Source organism: Taeniopygia guttata, chromosome 1A (genome assembly GCF_048771995.1).
Source record: "Taeniopygia guttata chromosome 1A, bTaeGut7.mat, whole genome shotgun sequence".
Lineage (NCBI taxonomy): Eukaryota > Metazoa > Chordata > Aves > Passeriformes > Estrildidae > Taeniopygia > Taeniopygia guttata.
Window position 1 is genome coordinate 46,902,809 of NC_133025.1, and position 24,593 is coordinate 46,927,401.

The 24,593-nt window shown below is 42.8% G+C and overlaps 1 protein-coding gene across 7 annotated transcripts in view; it reads right to left on the minus strand.

The window, feature by feature from the left end:
* GRIN2B (glutamate ionotropic receptor NMDA type subunit 2B) overlaps nt 1-24,593 on the minus strand; it is a 232,618-nt gene that overhangs the window by 72,027 nt on the left and 135,998 nt on the right. For all 7 annotated transcript variants that reach the window (XM_072923325.1, XM_072923321.1, XM_072923324.1 and 4 more), the window contains one exon: nt 24,008-24,122. In XM_072923325.1, the coding sequence (XP_072779426.1) occupies nt 24,008-24,122 (115 nt within the window). The remainder of the gene's footprint in view (nt 1-24,007; nt 24,123-24,593) is intronic.

Genomic DNA, 24,593 nt, shown 5'->3' on the forward strand with positions numbered 1-24,593 from the left:
GGATATATACTAGTGATAGATAGGAAGACAGACAAACATATACACACAGAAGATAGAGATGAAAAACAAAGATAAGGCCAAGGAAGGTAATAAAGAGCAAAGCCTGACTTAAAATAAAAAATAGAAGAGACAATATGTAGCCTTTATCCTTCCTCCAGGGTTACAGATGCTGTGCAGAGGATGACCTGCCAACCTCACCTTGAAGACATCAGCTGGCACACAGCACACACAGTGAGTGACTGCAACAGCTCTTGTGCCCAAGCAGACCCTTGGGCTAGATGCATCCTCTTGTTTCACATGAGAGAGATTCCTCATGAGTCCTGCTCCTTTGCTCCCCTTCTTTCCTGTGACAGCCTCTAGTCACTATGTTGACCATGGTCCAAAGGAACTGTTCCAACACACGGGAACCACCTGAACCTCTAACCATACAAACCACACACAGAAATGCTCCCTCCACTGGGGACCAGGTAAAAGTGCTGACACTGCCACTGATGTCACTTAGTGCTGCCAAAGGGATTGCTGCAAATTGGGAAGCTCTGATATTCAGAGTCCATTGCCTGTTTTGCAGTCTCTCTCTCTTTCTCCTCAGTTCTCCAAATTACAACTAAACAATGCCAATTCATTAAATCATTGTCCGTAAGACTTATTTTCTACATCCCTGATTACTTTCGCTGCTTCCCCCAGTGTCATTCTAGTTTGTCCAGACCTTTTGTGAAGTGCTATCCACAGAACTGCAGAGAGATTTTAAGCCTTACCATCACCCAGCAAAGCACAGAGATTACATCATATGCCTCGCAGGCTAAACTCCTATTTATATGCCCAAGTACAGCATTTGCCTCTTTCTCAACAATACACAACCATGTTGAGCTTGTGATCCTCTTTTATCCTTTCCCCCAATCCTCTTCTGCAGAATTGTGATCTAATTGATCTTTCTCTGTGCTGTATTTATGTAGTCTATGTTCCTGCCAAGGTACAATAGTTTGTACTTGTCTCTATTGAATTACATCACACTTTTTCAGTGTACCTCTGGTTTGTCCAGAGCATTATGAATTCTAACCCTGTTCTCCATCAAATTTACAGTCCCCCCAGCTTTCTGTCATCTTCAAATTTAATATGCAAATTCTACATCAAGCACCAAGTCTATTAAAGAAAATATTGAACTGAAATCAGCACAGGACAGACCCTCACAGAACTCCAGTCCATTCTCCCTTCCCTTTTGACATTCTTATTAATTTTTGCATGTATTTGTTGTTCACCCTCCTCAAGACCTTGTTCCTCTAGATTGCTAGAAATGTATGATGAAAGAGATGAAAAAACCTTACTGGAGTCCAAGTAGATGACACCTGAAGTTTCACCTCTGTCCAAAATGCCTGTTACCTTGTTACAGAAAGATATGAGATTGGTCTGACATGATTTGTTGTTAACAAATCCTGGTGGACTTCTACAAGTCTCCATGTCATTGTTCAGGTGCTGATGAAGAGTTTAGGTGATAATTCATTTCACATGCTTTCTTAGAATTCTTAGTGATTCCATAAATCTACAATTCCCATGCTCCTTTCCTTCTGCTCCCCCTGATCGTTTTTTAAAGACAGGCATTGATGTTTCTCCAGTATCTGGCAAATACCAGCTGGTTCAGCTTTACACGTACAGATTCAATGCAGTGCCTTCAGTGAATGCCCTTTCTGTACATTTGCTTTGAAAATTGAGCAGGTGGGATATGTAATGTGTTGCTGCAACAGGAGAAAGGAGGTTGTTACTAAGCAGCTTAGTCAGTGTATCTATGACCGCATCCGCAGCATCTCAACTATTTCAGTCCTTCCTGCCACTCCACACTCAGCTTTGTCAATATGCCTATGTCCTGCCAGCAGAATCCCCAGCAATTCTGTCCTGCTTACCCTATCTAAACTGTGTGCTCAGCAGGGACTGATGTTAAGCTGATGGTTTGCACCTTTCCTGCTATGACAGTTTTCACCCACTGTCCTGATTTCAGCTGGGATAGGCTTAATTTTCTTGCTATTAGCTGATACAGTGCTGTGGTTTTGATTTAGCATGAGAACACTGTTGATAACACACTGATGGTTTAGTTGCCAAGTAGTGCTTACTTGAAGTCAAGGGCTTTTCAATGTCCCATGCTCTGCCAGTGAGTAGGTGTACAAGAAGATTGGGGAGAGCATGGCCAGGAGAGCTGATCTGAACAAGCTGAAGGGATATTTCATACCCTAGAATGTCGTGCCTGGTATATAAACTGAGAGGAGTTGTTTGGCAGTCATCAGTCGCTGCTCAGGGATGGGTTGGCATGGGTCAGCAGGCATTGAGAAATTGTATTGTGCATCACTTGTTTCTCTTGGGTTTTATTCTTCTATTTTTTTATAGTCCTTCTTATTTATATTATTATTATATTTTATTTTATTTCAATTATTAAACTGCTTTTATCTCAATATACCAGTCTTACCTTTTTCTGATTCTCTTCCTCGTCCCACTGGCAAAGCAAGGGACTGCTTTGTTCATAGCTGTTGGCTGGCATGAAACCACAGCACCCACTCTTCCTCCTCCTTCTTCATCTCTTCTGAGACATTTCAACCCTGACTTCCTGCTCTCTCCCGCACCCACAGCTGTGTCAGGGCATCTTTCACCTCAATAAAAACAGCTAATCCTGGGCAGGCAACAAGTTGTGAAATGTTTCAGTGTGAAAACCCAAGCTGTAGAAACCCAAAAGATGACTTGAGGTCTGCTACACTTGTTCCAGTTACAGCAGAGGACAGGCTGGACATGAGTGATCAGGGAATAACCCACTGGAGGAAAAAGGAAACTGAACTGTGCTCTGGTGTGACAAGTGGAAGTCAACAGCAAGCACAAGTTCTATGCTAGAAGAAGTGAAGCAGTTGAGACAACTGGAGAAAGGAAGTTACTTCATAACTACTGAGAGATCAATTAACTGTTATTTTGTGGAAACAGTGCTGCTCCAGCAATGAGCTGTGATGGGCAAAATAGCATTTTCATGTACTAAATACCATGTGCACTCTTCAATGCAGACAAGGACTCAGGTGCTCATCAATTATTGAGCTTGCTTGAAAAAGCATTTAGAAGAACCGCACTAGAGGCCAGTCTGCTGTCCTACCTCAGTCCCAACTGGGCTGCTCTCAGCAACCCAGCCAGTGAGAAGGAAAGAGAAAGGTGGAGGTGGGGGGGGAGAGAAGGAAGTAAGAGAGAGAAAAGCCTTCTCCTTGCCTCCTTGATGCCCCATAGTATCACCCATGTAGTATCACCCTTTTCCTTCCAGAGCAATTCCTGTTTTCCTCGGGATGCAGCCCATACCCTTTGAGGCCAGCTCCAGGACTGCAGAGAAGACCTTGGACTGGAGTCAGGTAAAGCCAAGGACCCATCCTTGCCCCAGCAGCACTGTTACACATCCTGACCATGGCACTGCCCCAGACCTCAATAGAATTCACAGCTTTACGAAGAGCTGCCGTAGACTATAGCATAGCTCAGTGAGCTATGAAACATCTGATGCTCCTTTGTGTCAATGGCCATTTAGGGAAAAGCACAGACAGCCCTTACCCCAATGAGTTGCCAACATTTCAACTCCCATCCCATCAATCATACACATTTTCACATGGGGATGTGATAGAAGATTCTCTCCTAACAGCACAAGCCCATGCATCCACTGCACTTCACCAGAAATGTTTGCTATAACCACCATTTAATCTTCACCATTGTTTTGGACATGAAGCACAACTCTCCAGAAAATCACATGTCTAGGTGCAGCTCTCTCAGGAGATCCACAGCTGATGTGCTCTCAAAAAGAGAAAATGAGAAGAAATCTCAAGGAACAGCTGCAATCTCAAGGAACATTCACTCACAATCACACAGAATGTTTCTATTTGTGAACTAGATTTCCTTGGATGTGAAACGTCACTCAAGCCACATAACAAGCATGAAGCTAAAATTTGACCAACCACAGAATTATACTAGCACTAAAAAGTATTTCTTTATTAAAAAGAGGGGTATTTTTCTTCACAATAATAGAACTTGAAAAATACTTAGTAAAGTCATGTTCTAATTTTTTTTTTCAAAATTTTTATTACAATTTTGAAATTTTAAAGAATTGCTGGGTCAAGCACACACAGAATAAAAATATTTTGGATCACCATGATCCTCAAAAGGCAGAGCTTTCTAAACCAGGAGATTGTAGAAGGCTATATACAAGTATAGAAGACCACACCAAAATCAAATTGCTCACAATCCAGAAAAGAAAGAAAGTCTTATGTTTTGAATCCGGAGTCTTTTAAAAGTGGCTATGAATTTGTTCAAATTAATTTCTATTAGTGTCTTTCATTTAGGATCACACATACATGCTTTTGGGACCTTCTCCACAAACTAGACCATGAGGTTATGGAACTTGCTGTCATAGCACAAAAGTAGGGAACATGGCTTGATGCTGAAGAAAGGACTGAGCACTCCCAGGTTTAGAAAACACTCCCAAAGTTGCAATGGCAATGATTACGAAGAAGCAAAGACAAAAAACTTGCATTTATAGGAGTCTTGTGGTCAATCAAGAGTGAAAGAGGCGACGGTAGCTTTAGGCTACACACGTAACAAGGCAGCGTTCCACACACACTGCAAGGACCTATATCTCTTAACTCACACACAGAAACATACACAGGACCAGTACACTTCCATATCCACCCTGTTAAGCCCAACCATCCATGCACAGTTCTGCAACTTTCTGCAGACATCAAATACCACACACCTACGTGCCTCAAAGAGCAACATGCAAAGTTTGTCTGCCCTACAGGACGTCACAGAAGCATCATCTCCTGGAAACACTGTGAAAACAATCAAGATTCACACCCAGTACCAACCACTGCCTGCTCACAGACATGTTGAGGTTTGTTTCTAGGCTTACATTTGGTGTATTGGGTGCAGAAGCAGACAAAAGCCAAAAGCTAGCCTGGATGATAAGTGTCAAGCAGAGCACAACATTGCAGACTGTCGGACTTGGCATTTTGGTTGCCTGAGATCTTTGGCCATTGAACAGAAGTCCCAGACTGCAGCCAAAATAAGATAATAAAGAGGATAGGAAAAAAAAAAACAAACAACATTACCCCAAAACTAAAAACTAAGACTATTTTCCCCAAAGACATAACACTGATGGGGAATCATTCAATTACGTTTAAGCCATTCCACAAGTAAATCCACCTCTGCTGACTGTCCTGGCCTATGGGAAACTCTGAAAGAACACAGCTTTGAACATAGAATTATGCCAGAAAAATGCTTGTCCCTAGAACAGTTTTATTTCTTTTCCTGGGCTCCAGAGGACCACACACTTAAAATATCCAAGGGACAAAGCCTTATACATGAAGTCCAAATCACTGGACACTTAAATTAGTCCACTGGCATTTTAACAGTTCTCAGCATCTGTGGAGGAGCCTGGAAGGACAGCCTGAAGATGCAGCTCACTCAGCTCACCATAAAGCAGAAGCAGTTCCTGCCTTACTACTGAAAAAATGGGACATTATGTCTTGAGCCACTCTGAAGTCTCACACATCATTTATTGCCCACATTAAAACACTACCTGCTGTGGAGATCTTACATTTCTACCCACGAGCAGAAAAACCTGTAGCACAGAGCAGAGGTTTCATAGCAGCTGCTGAAAGAAACTCCACTATTTCTGATTATCAATGAAAGTCCCTTGATCTGTCTTCACCATGAAGTTAAGCGGCAGAGACGTTGGACTGAAGGAGATGTTTAGGATTTAACATGTTCTTTCAATAACTACTTCTCTTCACCTCTTTCTCTTTCCACAGTTTAATTTCAGCTGCCATTTCTCAAAATACATCTTCCTCAGCAATCAGGAAAATTGGCTCCTGTGTTCAGGGGAGGAAGGGAGGGAAAATTGTCACAAGGACTGTTCCACCTCTCCTCCTTTGGCTATCTTGGGGACTTTGTGCATAGATTTAGGAATGAATTAGTCTGTACCACATGCCATCCATCACAGACTGCAGGGGTACTACAAGAAGGACCTAGAACAATCAATCATCACCCTTTCAGAGGCAATTGCCACCTTACAGTGTTGCATCAAAAACTGCTGCTGTAAAAAAGGTAGTAAGAAAACATTTGCCCAAAGCCACATGATCATTGGTAGACAGCATGGCTTCAGGACAGGGAATTACAAGATGTCAAAATTTTCCTATTCTCAAGTAAACTAATTTGTTGGGAATGGCAGTACAGAGGAAGCTCTCATTCTCTGACAATAAATATTGAACAAATTTATCCCAGAAATATGCCCCTTTGTAAACTATACTGTCAAAAGACTGAGAATGGAAATCAAAGCAAATAAAATTGTGTCTTCTTCAGGGGGATTTAGAAAAGATATCATCACAGACAGTTTTAGTGAACTGCAGCAAAACCCTTTAAGGGTTTGCTCTGAATGTGGCAAACTGTAAGATGTAAGGGACATTTTCTCCAGAAGAGAAGCCAGAAAAAGAAGGACAAGTAGTTTATTAGCCAACAATGATGCTCCAGGCACCACAGATGTAAGATTTGCCAAACCTCATAAGATCATTAGGTTTATTTACTTCCCATTCTGTATTGAGCATTATTTCAATCTCTCCAAGTGCAATAGCAATAAAATTGAAAAACATCCATGGAAACACTTCCAATTAACACAAGGTCAGAAAAATTACATTAGAGACCTCCACAGCCCATAAAGAGGAAAAACAGCTCAGAAACAACCTCAGCGAGTAGGCAGGCAGTGCAACTAATCATAAAGGTCAGCAACCTTTTGCCTGTGTTTTACCAAGAGCACGGAAGAACGTATCAGTGTCTAGCACCCTGTGTGAATACCACACCACCTGTAAGCTACATGCACAAACCTGATTTCAATCCAGGCTGAAAGATAAACCTATAAAACACTTAGGATGCAAAGCTACAGAAGGCTCTGAAGAACAGATTCAGTACCTTCAGTTGCACCAGTAACACAAAACAAGGTAGATCTACCCCTGAAAAAGATATGTACTGTAGGGTCAGTGTATGAGCACTATTCAATGAAATATCTCTAACCTCACTATGACTTTGGCACAGGCTCATATACACCCAGTAGCGAGAGAAATAGTGACTGCAGTAAGAAGGGAACAAAACACAAGTAAAATAATAATAAAAAAAAAATTTAAACAGCTGTGGCACTATGTCTTGTCTGCATGTCCACACACAAATTAGATGGGCCACTCCAGTACCAGGAGTTCAGCCATCCAGTCTCATTTCATAGGCAAATTGGAACACTGTCTAGTGTTTTTCTGAGTTCTTGTGGCCTCTTCCAGTCAAGTCTGAGCCTTGAAAACCACCAAAAACAGATGCTGCTCACACTCACATGGAGGTCTTATCCCTCAGACCAACCACCCTTACAGATATAAGCAATTACCTTAAACTACCCTGAAGCTGAACTGAGCAGAATGGAGGTGTTAATAAAAAGCTTGTGTCTGACTCAGCAATTGGATCATGGTAATTATAACCTTCACAGCTTCCCTGTTCCCAAACCTAAGCTGAAAGAGGTGAAGAAAATCAGAGATTTTTGAGATCTACTTCTGCACAGGCAGAAACTACTTTCATCTGCAAGGAAACCCTCTGACAGGTGGGCAGATAAAGGGAGAGGTCATCTACTTTGGAAGATAGGTGTTTTCAGTATCTTTTAGAGCTTCTCACAGAAAGCTGCTAACCTGTCTCCATCTCTTTCTATAGAGGCCATGGTGAAAATCCTTGAAGTCAGTTCCAGTTTCCAGTGCTGTCAGTGCTATGCTGCAGGTAGATTGTTGACTGGCCACGTGGCAGTCAGTATTCAGTTCATTGCTCTGCAAAGTGCTGCAGAAATAGATGACCAGTTACTGCAAAATTTCAAGCAGAAAGAACCTTGGCTTAGTCTCTTCCCCAAGACACATGTTTGTAATCAAGTATGCAGTCAATTTTCTTTCAACACAGATCTCATGAGAGACATTTATTTTAAACCTTCTCACCTCTTCCCCCTTTTCCTGGCTATCTTCCTATTCTGACTTTGCTGAGCTTTCCACGACAATCCTGTCCAGCATTGTCCGAAGGGACAATGTTGGGAGAACATGAAAAGACTTCCTCAGCATGTGCATCTCACATTAAGAACCAGGCAAGAAGAACTGCTGCCCCAGCCGACAGAGATTGTGCTTGTGCCCCAGAAAGAGAGGCTGGGTCAGGAACTGCAGTACCATTTTTACAGCATCAATATAGCTCAGAATAGTCTGGTTTGCAGCAACAGAAGTGGGAGAGAGCAGAAGGCAGCAAGAAAAACTCACATGCTTTGCATGTCACTGTAGAGGATGGTGTTTGGGTGGTCTACGAGAGAGGCCTTTTATGAACAGAACACCTCTTTTTTACTTTAATTTCTAGGAACCAGCTTGCAAACTGTGACGCTGTCTAAACATTTATCATTCATTCTTGTATCTCCTTCCAATAATTTCTGTATATGTCCTGCCACACAGCTGTGCCCATGTTCACCATACCCTTCATAAGCCCTCAGCAGGGTTCACAGCTTCAGATACGTCCAGGATCACAGAATAGCTTGAGTTGGAAGAGACCTTGAAGATCCCCCAGTCCCAAACCCCCTGCCATGGACAGGGACACTTTTCACTAGATCGGGTTTCTTAAAGCCCCATCCTACTGTCCTTGAACACTTTCAGTTCAAGGATCTCAGCCTTGAACCGATTTCCATCCCTAGCTTTTTCCTCAGAAACCAAGGTTTGGTTATTCCATTAGCATCTGCACAGCCTTGCATTTATCATTGCAGAACTTTCTGGAGCAGAGAGAGATGATAATTTCCTCTGAAGGAGGTACATTGGCTAAAAGTATTTTCCTTTTTTAATACCAGAATGACCTGGTTTGTGTTTCTGGCTTCTGGAAGCACACAAAAATATCCATTTGAATAGAAATGAGAGTAGGTCCCTGACTTCTGCTGCTGAAAATTTCAAAATAGTAGTCAAAAATCTGAGATAAAAAAACAAAACAAACAAAAAAAATGTGCCCATTTGTAGCCATAGAAGACTCAAGAGTGTCACTTTTCAATCTTTCAGACTTCTCAAAAAAGTTAGGGTGCCTCAATGAAAATAAGCACTTCCAAAAAAAAAATTGAAATACTAATTTTCCACCAAAAAAACTTTCAGAAGTTTTTCTGCAAGTTAATTAAATACAACTTGCTTCAGACCAGAGTAACTCAAATCTGTATGTTTGCACATGTAGGCCTCTTTCCCAGGGCCTACACTTAAGTACTGTAACAAATCAGCATCAACAGCTCTTCAGGTTACATGTCCCTGTGACAAAGCCCCAATGAGCAGGATAGACAAACCAGTGCTTCTTCCAGGATAGCAGCCACACTTCCATAATATGAATATCGTCATTCTATCCCTTTTGGTACATTTCTCTACAAGAAATTATACTTAACAGCTTGTCTTCCTTGGATAATTTACCAGTAGAAGCAATACTAATTGAGAAGTCCTCAGCTTGAAGTCTCTGCCTTCCTTTCTGTCATCCCTTTAGAAAACCTCCACTGCCTTTCACTTCAGCTTTGCACATCTGTACTTGTCTCAGGGACAGCAACTGAGGTGGGACAGAGCGCCCAGCACAAGGGCAGAAAGCACATAACATCCCAAGGTCTTGAGACATGGGCTTCATCTTCAGCTTGCATCCTTTTATATCCACTTTGACCCTGGATGCAGAGCAAGCCAAGTCAAATAGCAGCCTCCCATAACATCCTTCTCCTGCTGCTGATTCAACAGTCCCCAAGACCCGCCTCTCCCGGATGCCTCCATTCTGATCCCAGAATTGACATCCAATACCCCCAAATTCTGTTTTTTCCCACTGCTCCCCACTTCTGCTCTCCATGGTTCTCACTGCCCTTCACACATGCCACTTAGTCTCTGAGGGCTTCTCCTAAACCATCTTCTGACCTTCCCACAGGCCTACCTATTTGACCCTTGAGCCTCTTCTGAAGTGTCCCCTGCAGTGTCCTTTCTGCTGCAGCAGCCCTCAGGGAATGTGAACACTTCCTGGGGGATAGGTCACCCCAACAGCCGGCCCTGTGCTGCCATGATGAGTCTGTGGACACACACAGCTTATCTGGGACCTCTGGAATGTAGTGCAACAGAGCAACAGCATTGGGAAGCAGAGAGGAGACCCACAAGACCCACACTCGTCCTAACTGAGCCTGTGTGAGGTTGGACTTTTCAGGCTCTCTCTGTACCGGAGGAAGCAAAGGTGCTTTTGAGCAGGGCTGACTTTTAGGCACTTTGAATTGCCACCTGGAAGAGTCAGTCTCACAACTGGTCACCGGTCCAACCTCATAAATTGCACTTCCCTTTTTCCCGGGATCCCAAGCTCTGAGCCTGCTCAGGATCAGTGGTGTCAAGCAGCACCCCAGATACCAGCAAGGCTTTGTGCTAAGCTCCCCCTATCCTGTGAGACTGTGCTTGGAGGTCCTGCTTTCCTCAGCTGCCTTCATCATCCACATCCTCTACCTACTCCTGCAGGCACTGCACAAAAAGGCAAAGGTCCCTTTTCTGGAGCACAACTTGAAATTGCCTAATCTTTTGCTCACATTTCTTTCATTTCAGATCCCAACTGAAATCACTGGGAACTTTTTTCCTCCCTTACCTACCCCTTTCACTGCCCTCTGTCAGAATTATTCAGTTCTCTGAAGCATTACAAGATACACTATGTAGGAAAGATATGGCAGAAGAAATTAAATAGTATTGTTAGGTATCTATAATTACCCCAAGTAATTTTTTTCCACAGTGCAGCAATTTGAAATCTCTCACAGCACTCTCTTTGGAAAGCAGATGTTGACCATGTCAGCTGTGTGCTAAGAATGCATTTTCATGAGTTGCATTTCTTGGAATTTGCAAAGTGATGGTGGTGGCAGAGGGGGATGATCCTGGAAAATTCCACCCGTGCATGCACAAAGTAGGCAGTGCAGAGACCTGCCAGCCTCCTCAGGGTATCAGGGGCTTCTCAGCCCTTTCTCTCTGTCATGGCACCAACTGGGCCGGCCCCATCAAGCAAAGGAAATTTCTTCTATACTCCTGCCCATAGGAAGGCAGGCAGGGCTGCTGGGGGAAGCGCACATCTGGGAGAGGGAGAGTTTCTCCAGGGGTGGGGGAGATTTGTGCTGCTCTCCCTCTAGAGAAACACACTGATAGACATGTAACAACGAAACCAAAAAACAAAAAATCTGGGGGATATCTCTGTTGTCAGTTCTTCTCCATCTCCCTCCCATGTGGTCTGTCCTGTCCCATAGTCAACAGTTACAGCAACCAGGCTCCCAGCACATCCATCAGACGACTGTTCTGTATTTTCTGAAAGAACCCGCTCTTTCCTGATACTACATTTAAATGCATTTTTGCTCTACCCCCTGTCTCCCATTACTCTTTAATTACATTCACTTGGATTGTCTTAAAGAAGTCCTTCCTTTTCTTATTGAATCTTCCCTTCAAACACTTGCAGAAAATTATCATAGTCCTTTTCTAGCAAAAATATATATTTGGGGAAAATCTACCCTCTGGAACAAGGCAAAGGTCCAGCGAGACATGGGTGAGCCAGAGGAAACAGGTTTTAACTAAAGTTCAAGTAACATTGCACAATAAACCGTGGGAATTCTTCAGTGTTTATTTGAGACAGGGGACTTCTTAATGGAGGAAGTTCCTAGTGCTGATTTCACTAGACTGTACTCTTTTAATCCTTATTTATTTATAAGACAGTGTCTCCATTAGTCCCAGGCTGGAGCAAGGTGTCTGGGCAATGAGCAGGAAAATTTATACACGCTGAGAACTTATCCTGGACCCAAATAGGAAACAGCATGGATAGGACAAACATTCAAATAGAGACACAGGGAGTTCTCTATGGGTCTGTTCCTCAGCTTTTCCAAAAACCGAGACCTCAAACAGCAGTAGCCTGCAAGAAAAAGAACAGGGCATGAACCTGGTGGAAATTACAAATGCTGATCCATACACACAGGACAAGCTTCAAGGAAAGCAGCTGTCCACAGGTAGCCCCTGTCAAAGGTGAAAAAAGCTACAGAAATGAGATGCTGCCATAATCCCAGCAGTCTTTACAAAGCAAATATAATTTAATGCAGCAATACAAAGAACTCTGGCCTCGGTGAAAATGAGCACACATCTAAGAAGGAAAGCAAATAGTTCCCACTTCTAAAAAAGAACAAAAGTAAAGAACTCACTGAAAGAAGTGACCTGAGCAATCCTGAATTCTTAAAACACCCAGATGATGCTTAGAGCAAACAGTTAACTCAGCGTGCCAGAGCTGATCTCCAGCAGCAGACTGCAGAATGGACTCTTTCTGTTACTTCCAGATCTCCCAGCTTGGACAGTGAGCCTGTTGTATGACACTGTTTAGACTGGAAAACTTGCAGCACATCTCTGCTGTCCAGTGCTGCACCCAATATAAATTGATTTACCAGAAAAGACTATTTCCACTCAAAAAAATCACATAATTACATAAACCAAGATCGATCTAAGGGGAGAACAAAAGATGTGCAATGCCTGTTAGCATTTACATTTCACTCTGCAGTTTCTCCAGTCACACAAGTGCCCACATTTCATGCTCCACCACTGACCACAATGGTACTCTGATGAAGCTGTGCAAAATCAGATTTTTCAAAGCAAGATATGAACAATTAAAAAATATATATACTTTAAAAAAATTAAAGATACTACTTCAATCTAAAACCAGGTATTTCTTTCATCCAAACAATCAAACTCAGTCATTCAACACACACACACACACAAAAAAAAAATCATGTTCTTTATCAGACATGAATAATAAAAGTGATTGGAAATTTGGATCAAAACACACTTCACGTACTCATTAGAAACAAAGTATCAACTAAAAAAAACCAAAAATAAACTATAAAATCACAGTCCGAAAGGCAAGACTTTTCTCATGACTTTCCTCATGAGAGGTGACAGAGCCCACAGTTTGAGCCTCCATTCTGAGTCAGGCTGAAATTATTTGAATAGTTTTCCCACTGCCTAGTATCTGTCCTTACTGTTTACCTAACGAGGCTCTGGGTTCTGGGGGAGGATGCTGTCATTTTCTCCTCCACATCACCTTTGTGAATTGTACCTAAAGGATTTTGTGAGTCTACATGAAAACACCAAGATGTCTATTTTCATTTACAGCAATAAAACTTCAAAATAAATCCTCCATATCTGGTCAAAATTAATATTTTCATTGATTCTGAACTATGTTTTTTCACAGACTCATTTGTTCGTCCCACCATATTTCTGAGGCTTGGACATTATCATCTGAAAAGAGGACACAGGTTTTATCATTCTTCTTATTTCATGATCCATGTAATTTTCCCCACAAACAGACTTTGTGGACAAAGATGGCCAGAATCTAATTAAAAATTCCTCGCCTCCTTCTGTTTGAAACTCCTGTTCCTTACCTTACATGGTTGTGCAGCACTATTTTGCATCATTAAACAGCCTAACCCCATTCCACCACACAAGCAGCTGAATGTTACTCATAGTGAAATACTGTCTCTATGTTAATTTTGCAAAGTGCTTAGGATCCTTCTTGAAGGAAAGAACAATAGAAATGTAAGCCATTATCGTGTATGGGAACTGAGGAAATAAACCTAAGGGAAAGAAGTACCAGAAGCTGCCACACAAAATGCAGACCAATTTGAAAGCTTAAAGGAAAACAAGAAAACTGCTGTCAAACAGCCTCTCAGGCTTGGCATGGTGGGAGACATTGCAGCATGCAGCTAGCCCAGCAGAAGGAAATTAAATAAGACTGTCAAGCTACTGACTCAGCAGAAGACAGCACAACTCCCAGCACATTTTAGAATTAAACCCAGGTCAGTAAATGCCAGGTCCTTTCACAAGGAAGAAAGGCCAAAGGATGGTGACAGAAACTCAGACACCACTGCAAGGCAAGGAAAGAGTCAGAGCTAGGATCTAACGTTACCAAAGGCAGTCTAAAAAAATTACAGACTCGAGGAAAACACAGTTCAGGCACAGGGAAAACAAACAATGCTGAACATATTGTATGCTCAAATCAATGACACTGAGCGCATGCCAGAGCTCATGAGCAGCAAGAGTAACTCAAGCACAGAGTAGCTCCAGTCATAACCACAGCTTTAATGCTGAAAAAACTTTGGAAAACAGCAGAGAAGTTTACACATAACAGTGCGGAAAAGACCACAAGGGAAAAGATTGTCCTGGTATAGTAAAAAATACCATCAAGATGCAGTTCATCATCAAGCCAAGTCAACCACATACAACTAGGGTTCAAACACAAAACAAGGAGCGTGTGAGAACAAGCATGGGAACACTGAATCAACACCAGAGGAAAGAAGCAAACTAAGCCAAAGACACAACAAACAAGCTATTTCTAACTGAAAAACATCTGAGCCATTTCTATTAGAAAAATCTTGTTTCAAATTAATTCAAATATGGCCAGACTTTTACTGCAGGAAAATCAAACTGCCAAAATCTTACCAAAAACAAATAATGAAGCAGAGGAGGAGGAAGAGAAAGAAAAAGGCAAAATAAAGAAAAACATAGGGTCCTATGAATATGCAGCATTTCCCTTCTCTCAAGCCCCATGGAAGGAAAACAGAGCCTCCAGTTAATAACATTCAGATAATGTAAAAATAGAAGAAGCAAAGGATTCACAGGCCAAGCAAAGATGTCATTGACATGAGACAGTTTCTAGCAAATGCAAGTGAACAGATGAAAACACACCCTCAGGCGTTGGGGGCACGTTCACTCACTGCGAGTCTCCTTCAGCTGCAGCACTGCTAGTTCTTCCTCAGACTCAGTTTGGTTGGCTGCTAGCTTTCTGTGCCCTCATCGCTGCATGCATTTCAAATCTTAAAGCTGCCTAAATTGCCATGCTTTCTTCAGCTGCCTTTTCACGGCACAGTCTGGCCAGCAAAAGCAACAGGAAATAAACTGCCTCTTCCAATGGCACTGGTGTGGCTCCTCACTGCTACAGACTTCCTGAAGTGATTCCCAGTAGATGACTGGGTACAAAGCAAGGGAAAGTGAAAAGGGTTATGCTGTGCATCTATCCAGGATTGAAGGATACATACATAACCTGTTCACATCACTCGTGAGTGAAATACAGATGAAGCAATTACCGTTAGGCTGATAAATAGTCACAGAAACACAGAATCTTAGAATATCCTCAGTTGCAAAGGACCTACAAGGATCACTGAAATCCAGCTTCTGACCCTGGACAGGACCATCCCAAGAATCACACCATATACCTGAGAGCATCCAAACACTTCTTGAACTATGGCAGCCTTGGTGCTGTGATCACTTCCCTGGGGAGCCTGTTTCAATGCCCAAATACCCACTGGGTGAAAAGCCTCTTCCTAATATATAGCTTGAACCTCCCCTGGCACAACTTCGTGCCATTTCCTTGCATCCTGTCACTGGTCACAGACAGAAGAGATCAGTGTCTGCCTGGCTGTTTCCCCTTGTGAGGAAGAGCTGCACTTGATGATCCTTGTGGGTCCCTTTCAACTCAGAACATTCTGTGATTCTGTGAAGCCGTGAACTCTGTGAGACTGCTATGAGGTCTCTGCTCAGTATCCTCTTCTCCAGGCTGAACAAACCAAGTGACCTCAGCCACTTCTGTCAGCTCATTTGTACGTGGAATTCGGGGAAAAATCACTCTTGTGTTCAGATTGAAATCAGGGACAAAATCAAATCACCCTCCCCGGTCTGGGGATTTTTTGGGGTTTGGGTTTTTTTGAGGATGTTACAGACTCATCAGAGATGATGATAGGATGGTTCCTTGATACTGTGCTGTGATAGGAATATGTAATTACTGTACCCATACCTGAAAGCTCATCTTCCCATAGCAAATCAGCTATCCCCTGCATTAAGATATGGATGCTTATTTTCAACATGCTGAGATGAAACATTCCCACAATCAATGAAATGCTGGAACACAGATACACAGCAACATCAGACATGCCATGGAAATCTCCAAACTACTGGCAAGAAGGAGGGTTTCAACTAGAAGCATCTGGCAGGCAGGAGATGTTTCAACCAGACGCAATATGGCTCTGGCATTAGCACATCAGCCCTGTACTGGGAGTTTTTGCTGCATTACAAGATGTAGCCTTACTAGAGGTTTTTTGGTTCTCTGTAAAATTAACGTTATCCCCTCAGATATTAAGAAGACTGGAAATTTTCCAGCAGCATTGGGTATTTTTTGAGCTGTTGCACCTTCTCAGCTGCAGCTCTCCAAGCACCTTTACTGCTTTTCCCTGTCTGCCCTTCACACTCTTGATGAGGCTCCCATAAGCCTGCACAAAGCCAGTTATAATTCTCTGCTGCCTATCAAAGCCTTCACAAGAGTTAGGCAGTTGGTGTGTAAAGCCTGCTGCCTACCATGCTGACTAATGTTGTCTGATTGTTCCCTTGTACTCCCCCGTTGGTCCATCTGTACCCATCTGCTACCTTTTGTCTTGTAATTAAAGTGTAACCACTTTGGGGTAGGAGCCACCTTTTTTGTTAGCGTTCACTTTGCTCCCTGCAAAGTCCCAAGTCCATAACTGGGTGCTGGGGACAGCAATGATGATGTGCAAGAGGTGCATATAAACATGGCAAAGGGTTACACTGGCACCTCTCACTTTGTGACATGAGCAAATCAGCTGAGAGAAAGCAGCAGACAAGAGTCCTCATGCAGAATACAATGGAGGTGAGCGCAGCCTTCTCTTGTGGCTGGATGTTATCATCACATGTTGTTATTAGTACACCAAACACAATCCTCCAGGATCCCCTGTCCAAGGAGTTAGGTTGGCAACCCCAGTAAAGGTCAGACAGCTGCCATCAACCTCAACAGCTACACCAGCAGAGAAATGGTAGGAGGCATTCTAACTACAGCCTGGGCTTAATAAAGTTCTCCAGATATTCCAATATCTGATTTGCATAAGAGGACAAGGTCTTTCCAAGAAGCTGTCATTGTTTCAATGTAAGAATTCCCTCCAGTAGCAAGGGAGTAGGGTCTGGTGGAGAAGAGCCAGAATATTTTTCTGCAGGCTCATGAATCATACAAATACTCTCCAAAATTCAAGCAAAGTCAGGAACTGCTTCACCAAGAGGCAAAGAGAGCAGACAGCTTATAAAGACAGAGCATACAGTGGTTAGGAAGAGACACCCAATATGTTCTCTTTGGTCAGAACTAGACTAGCTTATTATTGCAGGACACAGTAATCCAGCAAAGAAACAGTTTGACCAGCATGTCTGCAAGATTTACATAGAAGGCTTTTTCAGAAAGATGGTTCCATTTATCCTCTGATAAGGAAGGCTTTGTGTGGTACTCGAATCTGTCCTTCTGCTTAGAAGTTGGTGTAAGATTAACATGGCAATAATTAGCCACAAATACATACAGTTAGATCCTGAGCAACTGTGAGAAGTCAGGCCAAATCCTGGCAGTGGGTGCAGCATAGGTTCACAAATAAAGCCATCTGGTTGTCTGATTGAATCAGGGTCATAAACAGACCCATCAGATGTGACCTAGATCAGGTATCTAAGGGACACTCACTTGGGAGTGGGATATCCATAAAATATGTATTCTTTGATGCAAGTCTGCTGTCTAATGAGGAGTAAGGCATTCAGCAAATTATGGTCTCTTAGAGACATGTTCAGAAAGAACACTTTAAAAATAGGGGGGGGAATGCATGTACAGACTCCCGTTCTAATTTCAGCCATACGTGCTTGAATCCAGAACAGTCCCTCTGCCCTAAGAGAAGCTATATCCTTCTAAAAACTAGTTCTGTGGGAACAGAATCAGTCTCTTACTCTGAGTAGGTTTAAACAAACTTCTATGCCATTTCTCCCCAGGGACAATGAGTCATAAATCCCCATGTACACAGCAAAATTAGCAAAACAAGACTGATTGGCAAAAACAATCCAATCTTGTCTCACTGTAAAAGGATTCAGTGGAATAAAAGAATCATTTCCTCCCAGGACACACAGGCAAGATGCCAGAACTCCACACATAGAGCAGAACCTGACCAAAGGCAGTAACTTCTACCCCATGGAGGCAAGCATACATGTGCAAGGCTTGCCTAGGTGGGCAGCAGACAACACAAGGAAGAAACTGTCTCAATATATCTAGTCATCTTTCCAAAGGTAGGGGAGGGCCTTCAGAGAAGACTTGGATTTGTACAGCTGCAGTTTTCACCTCACAACTCTACATTCTTGCTCCTCTCCTGTTTTTAAAGAGTCTTCTTTAAGGAGGCTTTTATTCTCTAAGAAAGGGAAATAAAAAAATCGAAGTCCTTCCTTCTGCAAAGCAATGTAACAGATAGCATAACATGATTCATATTGATTCTTCACAGAGTGGTCAGTACCACATGGACTGTTACTAAAAGCCAAGAATACTGATCGTATTTTCAGTCCTCTCCCCTGTTATTTCTGCCACTGGGACATTGAAGCACACAAAGAGATGACAAAGAATGTTTCTTTTAATGCACAGTAAGACTTGAGATCAGGCCTGAAGACTGCTTCATCATCAAATGATACAGCCTCTTCAGCGTCTCTGTGGTGTTCATCAGCTCCCCAAAGGTGCAGACTTCAGGAGGTGACAAGTGCCTCTGTAAGAGCTTTTGTTCACAGACAGGCACAATAGCCTTCACACACCAACTGCCTGCTAGTACAAAAGGCTCATGTTGGAAGCTTGAAGAAATTATGACCTCACTGGATCAGGCTTGAAGTTTCTGCTGATCAGCTTGTCCATAACCCGGGTTGCCTCTCTTATGAAATAAGCTACTTTTTGTGAGGTACTCTTCAGGTTTGTCTTGCTTATCTAATCACAGAAATGTAGGCTGGCAGAGAACCACAAGAGATCACTTATTGCATCCACCAGCTCAGAAGCAGGACAAGATAGACTGAGATCCTGCACTGTTGGGTATTTTTCTCTATATACTCCAGGAAATGAACCTCTACCAGTAAATGAGCCTCACCATGTCTCACCATGCCAATAATTAGACAGCTCCCTACATATCTAACTGAAATCTTTCTGCTTGACAATTTAGCAAGACAACTTCTTTCTCCCTACTGGGGCATGAAAAGCACTTGACTAGTATGTCCTTTTTTCAACAATCATTTAGGTGTCCAAATATTTATCTTGTTATCTTTCCTCATTTTTTTGATAAGGGAAATCTTCATTTTTCTTTTTTTTTTTTTTCCTAAATCCTTCTTTCCTTTCTGTATCTCCCTCCCATATCCCGGGGGAAGTCTTCCCAGGCATGGATGGGCATAATGGTGCTCTCTTCCAAACTTGAGACAGGGTCACAGAAGTCCACAAACTCATCTTATGCAGACTGTGATCAAGGTTGAACACATCTCTGAAGAGTCCATGTGGCAGAGAGTAGTGGCACTATTTTCCACCCTGCTGAAGCATTAGGAAGTCCTGGAAGTCTACAGTCACTGAGGCAGCTGAGAGGATGTCACGGCCTCATTCCCAGGGAGCACTAATGTGTACAGTCCTGTGTAAGGATTGTACATAATGTGTAAGGGTACAGGCTAGGAGCAGCCTGCCTGTGAATTTGTAATCATGGTCACACCAATGGCTAGAGGAAGCAGAACAAACCCTGCTGGAGTTGAAGAGTTCAAAAGTCAAATGCTGATAATTATAGTACCAGCAGCAGGCAAACATTTTATCTGCTGAGTGGGGTGAAGGTTGATAGGGGCACAGGATTAGTACATGGAGAATGAATCTTTCAATGTAAGTTTCCCATCTGTTCTCTAAGATGGTTTGAAGTGGCACCCTGACCAAAACCATCACCTGGGGCTTTGCTTGTCCAGACAGGAAGAGGAGTGAATGGGGCATGCTTGGTAAGAGATGGAGGGAGCTTGTAAATCAAAGGGCTCTGTGGGATGGTACAAGAACTTGGTGTCATGAGCCTCATGGAAAGGTGCCCTGAATCCACAGTGACACACCTAAGAGATGAGGCTGAGCACAAACTAGTGATAGAAGAGATGTCAAACTCACTAGTAATTAAAGTAGAGAAAGAATCTGAAAGAGGGCCTCAAAATTCATAACATTTGTGTTACCCCCAGGTTTGCTGGGGGAAAGGGAGGAAGCAGATGGGAAGGATCTGTGAGCTAATGGGACAGGACTGTTGGCAGGGAGCTAGTGGGATAGGACTCAGTAGAAATGGAGGATATAAGCAGGAGCTGGAGATAGTGGTACTTGCTAGCCCTCACAAAGGGATCGTGAACCCAGAATTAAGTCCTCATCATACGTGGGATGATAGGAGAGCAGAAGGGAAAGGCAAATAGTGAAGAAAAATACTGGGTGAAATCTCTTCCCACAAAATATCACAACCCACTGACACAAAACCTAGTATAGTACTGACTCTGGCTCACTTTGACAAGACATCTGGCCCCCACTCATCACTGCACTGAGGCATGATCCTTCATGGGGCATAAGAGTAGACATTCGTCACCACCTCCATCTGCATACCTGCACCTCTGTGATAAACAACAGGGGCATCTAGGCACCCAAAACACACCTAGGCTATCTGGCCAGTGAAGAAAAGAGCTTTACTAACCAGCTGATGAAAAGGTAGTGTGGAAAGGCATGCAGTGTTCTGTCCCCAAGAAGCAGAGTACAGAAAAGTGAATGAAATTCATCACATTTGCTTATCATGATGAATCATTACTCATGGTTACGACAAGCAGGAGAACTCAAGTTACTGCCCCCTTGGAGAAAGTGGGTTTTCTTCTTGTTCTTTCATGATTGTCAGGCCTACAAGGCTTCAGTTTGTCTGAAGTCCTCATGAGGAGATTAATCGTCATCAGAGTCTGGGGGCAGCTGCAGCTCCTCTGGAAAATTAATTCCTGTTCTGAAATAACTGCTGAGATTGAGGTTGTGAAGATATTTATTGGGGGAAAAAAATCAAAATTGTGAAAGATTTCACAGACCTGAAATCCTGAAACAGTTCAGTCACTGTCTGGATCTTTGCTGCTCAGAAAATGGAAGACTTCACACCTATTTTAAAGCATATCTTTTTATATATACTCCATGAGACATACCCTCAAAATCCATTTGCTATCTTTCAAGAATCCAATGTGCCAAGCTGTACAGACCTGCAAGCTCTGTTACTAAATCCAGAGGAGACTAACAGAAATGGTCAGAAGACTAGAAAACATGACCTACCAAGAGGGACTGAACACATTCTTGTTTAACCTACACCAAAGATGACTGGGAGACAACATGATAGAAGACTTCAAACCTACATGGGGACGATAAGAAGTGGTAGAGAATAAACAATTCCCTATGTCCATTAGGGAGACACAAAGTATTAATGGGCTTAAATTGCAGCCAGTGAAATCTAGGTTAGACATCAAAAAAACTTAGCAGGGCAAGGAGAAAGAACACATAGAAGAGATTGACTTGGGATTTCATGGGATTTGTAGCATTGTAGGTCTCTCAGAACAGGTGAGACAAACATCTGTCAGGAATAATTTCAGTCTAGTTAAACCCTCTCTTGGGGCACAGGGAGGGACTAGTTGACCTCCTAATGTTCCTTCCAGGCATAGCATTTGATTATAGATAAGTATGTAGTTAAAGACCAAGCTACAGTGAATGCAACTGGACCAAATCAGTGTTTCCCACTCAGCCTTTCATCTCATCTCTCCTACTGCCCGTTTGCCTAAAAGTTCCAGGATGAAGCACCTTGCTATTTACATAAAATTAGTGAGAATTTTGATAATGTTCCAAATCACTATAAAGGTATTGGAATTATGTGCTGAAAATATATTAATAATTTCTTGTATTGTGGCATTGCCCGGGACCTGCTGTTGAGGGCCAACAGTTTGTGTTGTCTGATTCTCTGCAAACATGGAACAAAACTATAATTTTTGTCACAAAGATCTCTGTTTCACACTTATATTTTCATGTTTGCATTTCTGCTGAATGGAAAAAAAATAAGAAAAAGAGCATGAGCTTCCAGGTACAAAAGGTTTTGGTATGTGATTGAAACATTTTGGACATTACTTCAGTGTCTTCCAGAAAGAACCTGCCAGTATAAAATTCAAGCAGTTCAGAGTTTGATTATAATAATCTGATCTTCTCTGAGGAAGACACCCACTTCAAGATAAAACATATATGTCCAGGAAGCACTATGTGTTTTTCTTACCACTAATACCATAGTTCATCATAGCCTCATTTCAGTCCAGCCCCAGCTCCTATGAAATGAAGGACTGTTTTGGTTTAATGGATGCCAAGTAGTCCTCACAGACAGCAGGGCTCAAGCAGGTCACAAATCTAATCCCAACGCTCCTGATAACCAGGATCCCTTCTACTAATTATCTAGTTCATCTGAGAGACCACAAATACATTCTCAGAGACTGAACAATCCTTCTTACCACTGACGGAAGCCACCAAGCCTTCACTGAGGGTGTGACACGTGAAGCATGTGACAGGCAAGATAAAAACAGGACTTTTTAGCTGTGCCTCCCCAGAGACTGCAAAGCATTCCAGCAACAGATTCCCACAGCCAGGCCTGCTAATAACCCCTAGGAGGATTCATGCTGCTACTGCTTCATTTTCCTTCTCTGATAATGGAATTTTCCCCCATGAGAACAAATGTGGTGCCAGCTAGGAACAAATCCTCCTGGACTTTTCCTGGTAAGCTTTAATGAAGTTGAGTGATGGGCTGAGCCTGACATGAGGTCTCTACAGCCTGAGCTTTGCATGTCCACACCCTGCGCAGTATCTAGACAGCCTGCCTTCAGCGATGTCCAAGAGTTGTCCACACATGCTATGCCATGCCCTTTGTTTCCTCACACTCCTGGCCCACTGAGACCTCTTCTGAATCTCCCAGACCACACACCCTCATCTGGTCTGAACAGTGCCAAGACCATGAGGTAGATAGGTCCTCCTGAAAATCAGGCACAAGATGCGGGCTTTCACCTTCTTCCCAAGTTCCTGCAACTACTGGGAGACCCTAGTGCCTGCCAGGCACTAAAGTGATTGCTCTTCTGTCTCATTCACAAGCTGTAAGTTGTTCTTACAGCTGCTTTCTGAATACACTTCTCCTGACAGCTCCCCATCTCATTCTCATTTCCCCATTAATTTCTTCTTCAGTTTCACTAAACAAGTCACTTGCAAGTCCATGCAGGAGACAAACGGGCTTTTTTTCTAAGCCATACACATGATTGCACACAGACCAACTTCTCCTCATATCTGTTGAGTGTTCTGATGAATTTTTCTTCCTTTGCTCTGACTTCTCACACCCAAAACACTTTTTATATCTCATTTTCTTAGCCCTTAATCTACTATCTCTGCTTCAACAGAAATCCTTTGGGAATACTTGTTTGGAGCCTGGACCATTGACATTTATGTGGGAGGTGAAATGAACCAAAACTTCCCACTAAGTCAGAAATTCACACCATTTCTAAAATGGTGCTTTGCAAATTATTCCAAAATATGCAAATTTGGATCTTTGAACAACTCAGTATGCTCTCATGTTCGTTCACATCCTGCTTAACACACCATCCCATTGCAAGGGACACTGGCCAGATATATCAAGCACAGTTAATACTGGCATAAATTACTAAGTGTGGCTGTAGCTCAATCATAGTCATTTAGTGTACAGAACGTCACTGCCACCAAGCCATACAGAGAAATATTTTCTGTCTCAGCCATTGAAACTCATGGCACAGAGGACGCATCTTCTCTGAAAGGCCGGTAAACTTATGTTCAGAGATTACAGAAAGGAAGCTGATGAATTTTTTATGCATGCTAATGGAAGACTGTAATGGCATCCTGCATGCAGAAGACAGCAGCCTGGGCATTGGAGACACCAGTGGTCCAGGATACAAGAAGCAGATTGCCAGCCCTTGATAAGAAGTACAGAAAGGCGGGGAGGATTATTTGCATGGAGCCTTCTCCCTTCTTCTTCCCTGACACAGTTGGAGAATTACCAAACATATCCTACCCTCTCCCACTTCCTCTCCTTGGTCAAAAGGATGATGACCAGCTTGGGATGCATCTGGTATCCGTCCTCACTGAACGACAAATTCCTGCCTTCAAAGGTGACATTGATCAGGTACCTGCGGGAGAGAGAAGAGAGCAAGGAGAACATTAATGCTTGGTAAACCAAACCCAAAATGAGACCTTGCCTCCCCTTTTCAGCTCACATCAGGAGGGTAGAAGCATAGTGCAAAACAGTAGAAAATCTAAGAGGAAGGGAGTGAGAAAAACAGGACAATTAGTCCAGAAATTGGGACATCAGGAAAGGCAGGGCAATTGCCCCCATTTTGTGGCTGGGATAGGGAAGTGATGTACTGTTGGCTCTCAATGAATTCCTAAAAGCATGTCTAAGAGTCACACACATATGTATGCCCACAGTCCCTGTTTTTCCTCTGCCTCAAAGGGCAGAGGGATCCTTAGCAATCAGATGTGTAAACACACTCCACAGCCTACACTTTGCTCACTCTCCAAAGGGGATTTTGCATGCCACTTGAGGACAGTGATGGGCGACAGCTGAAGCAATGGAGACAGCCTCCCCACAGCCCAAATAT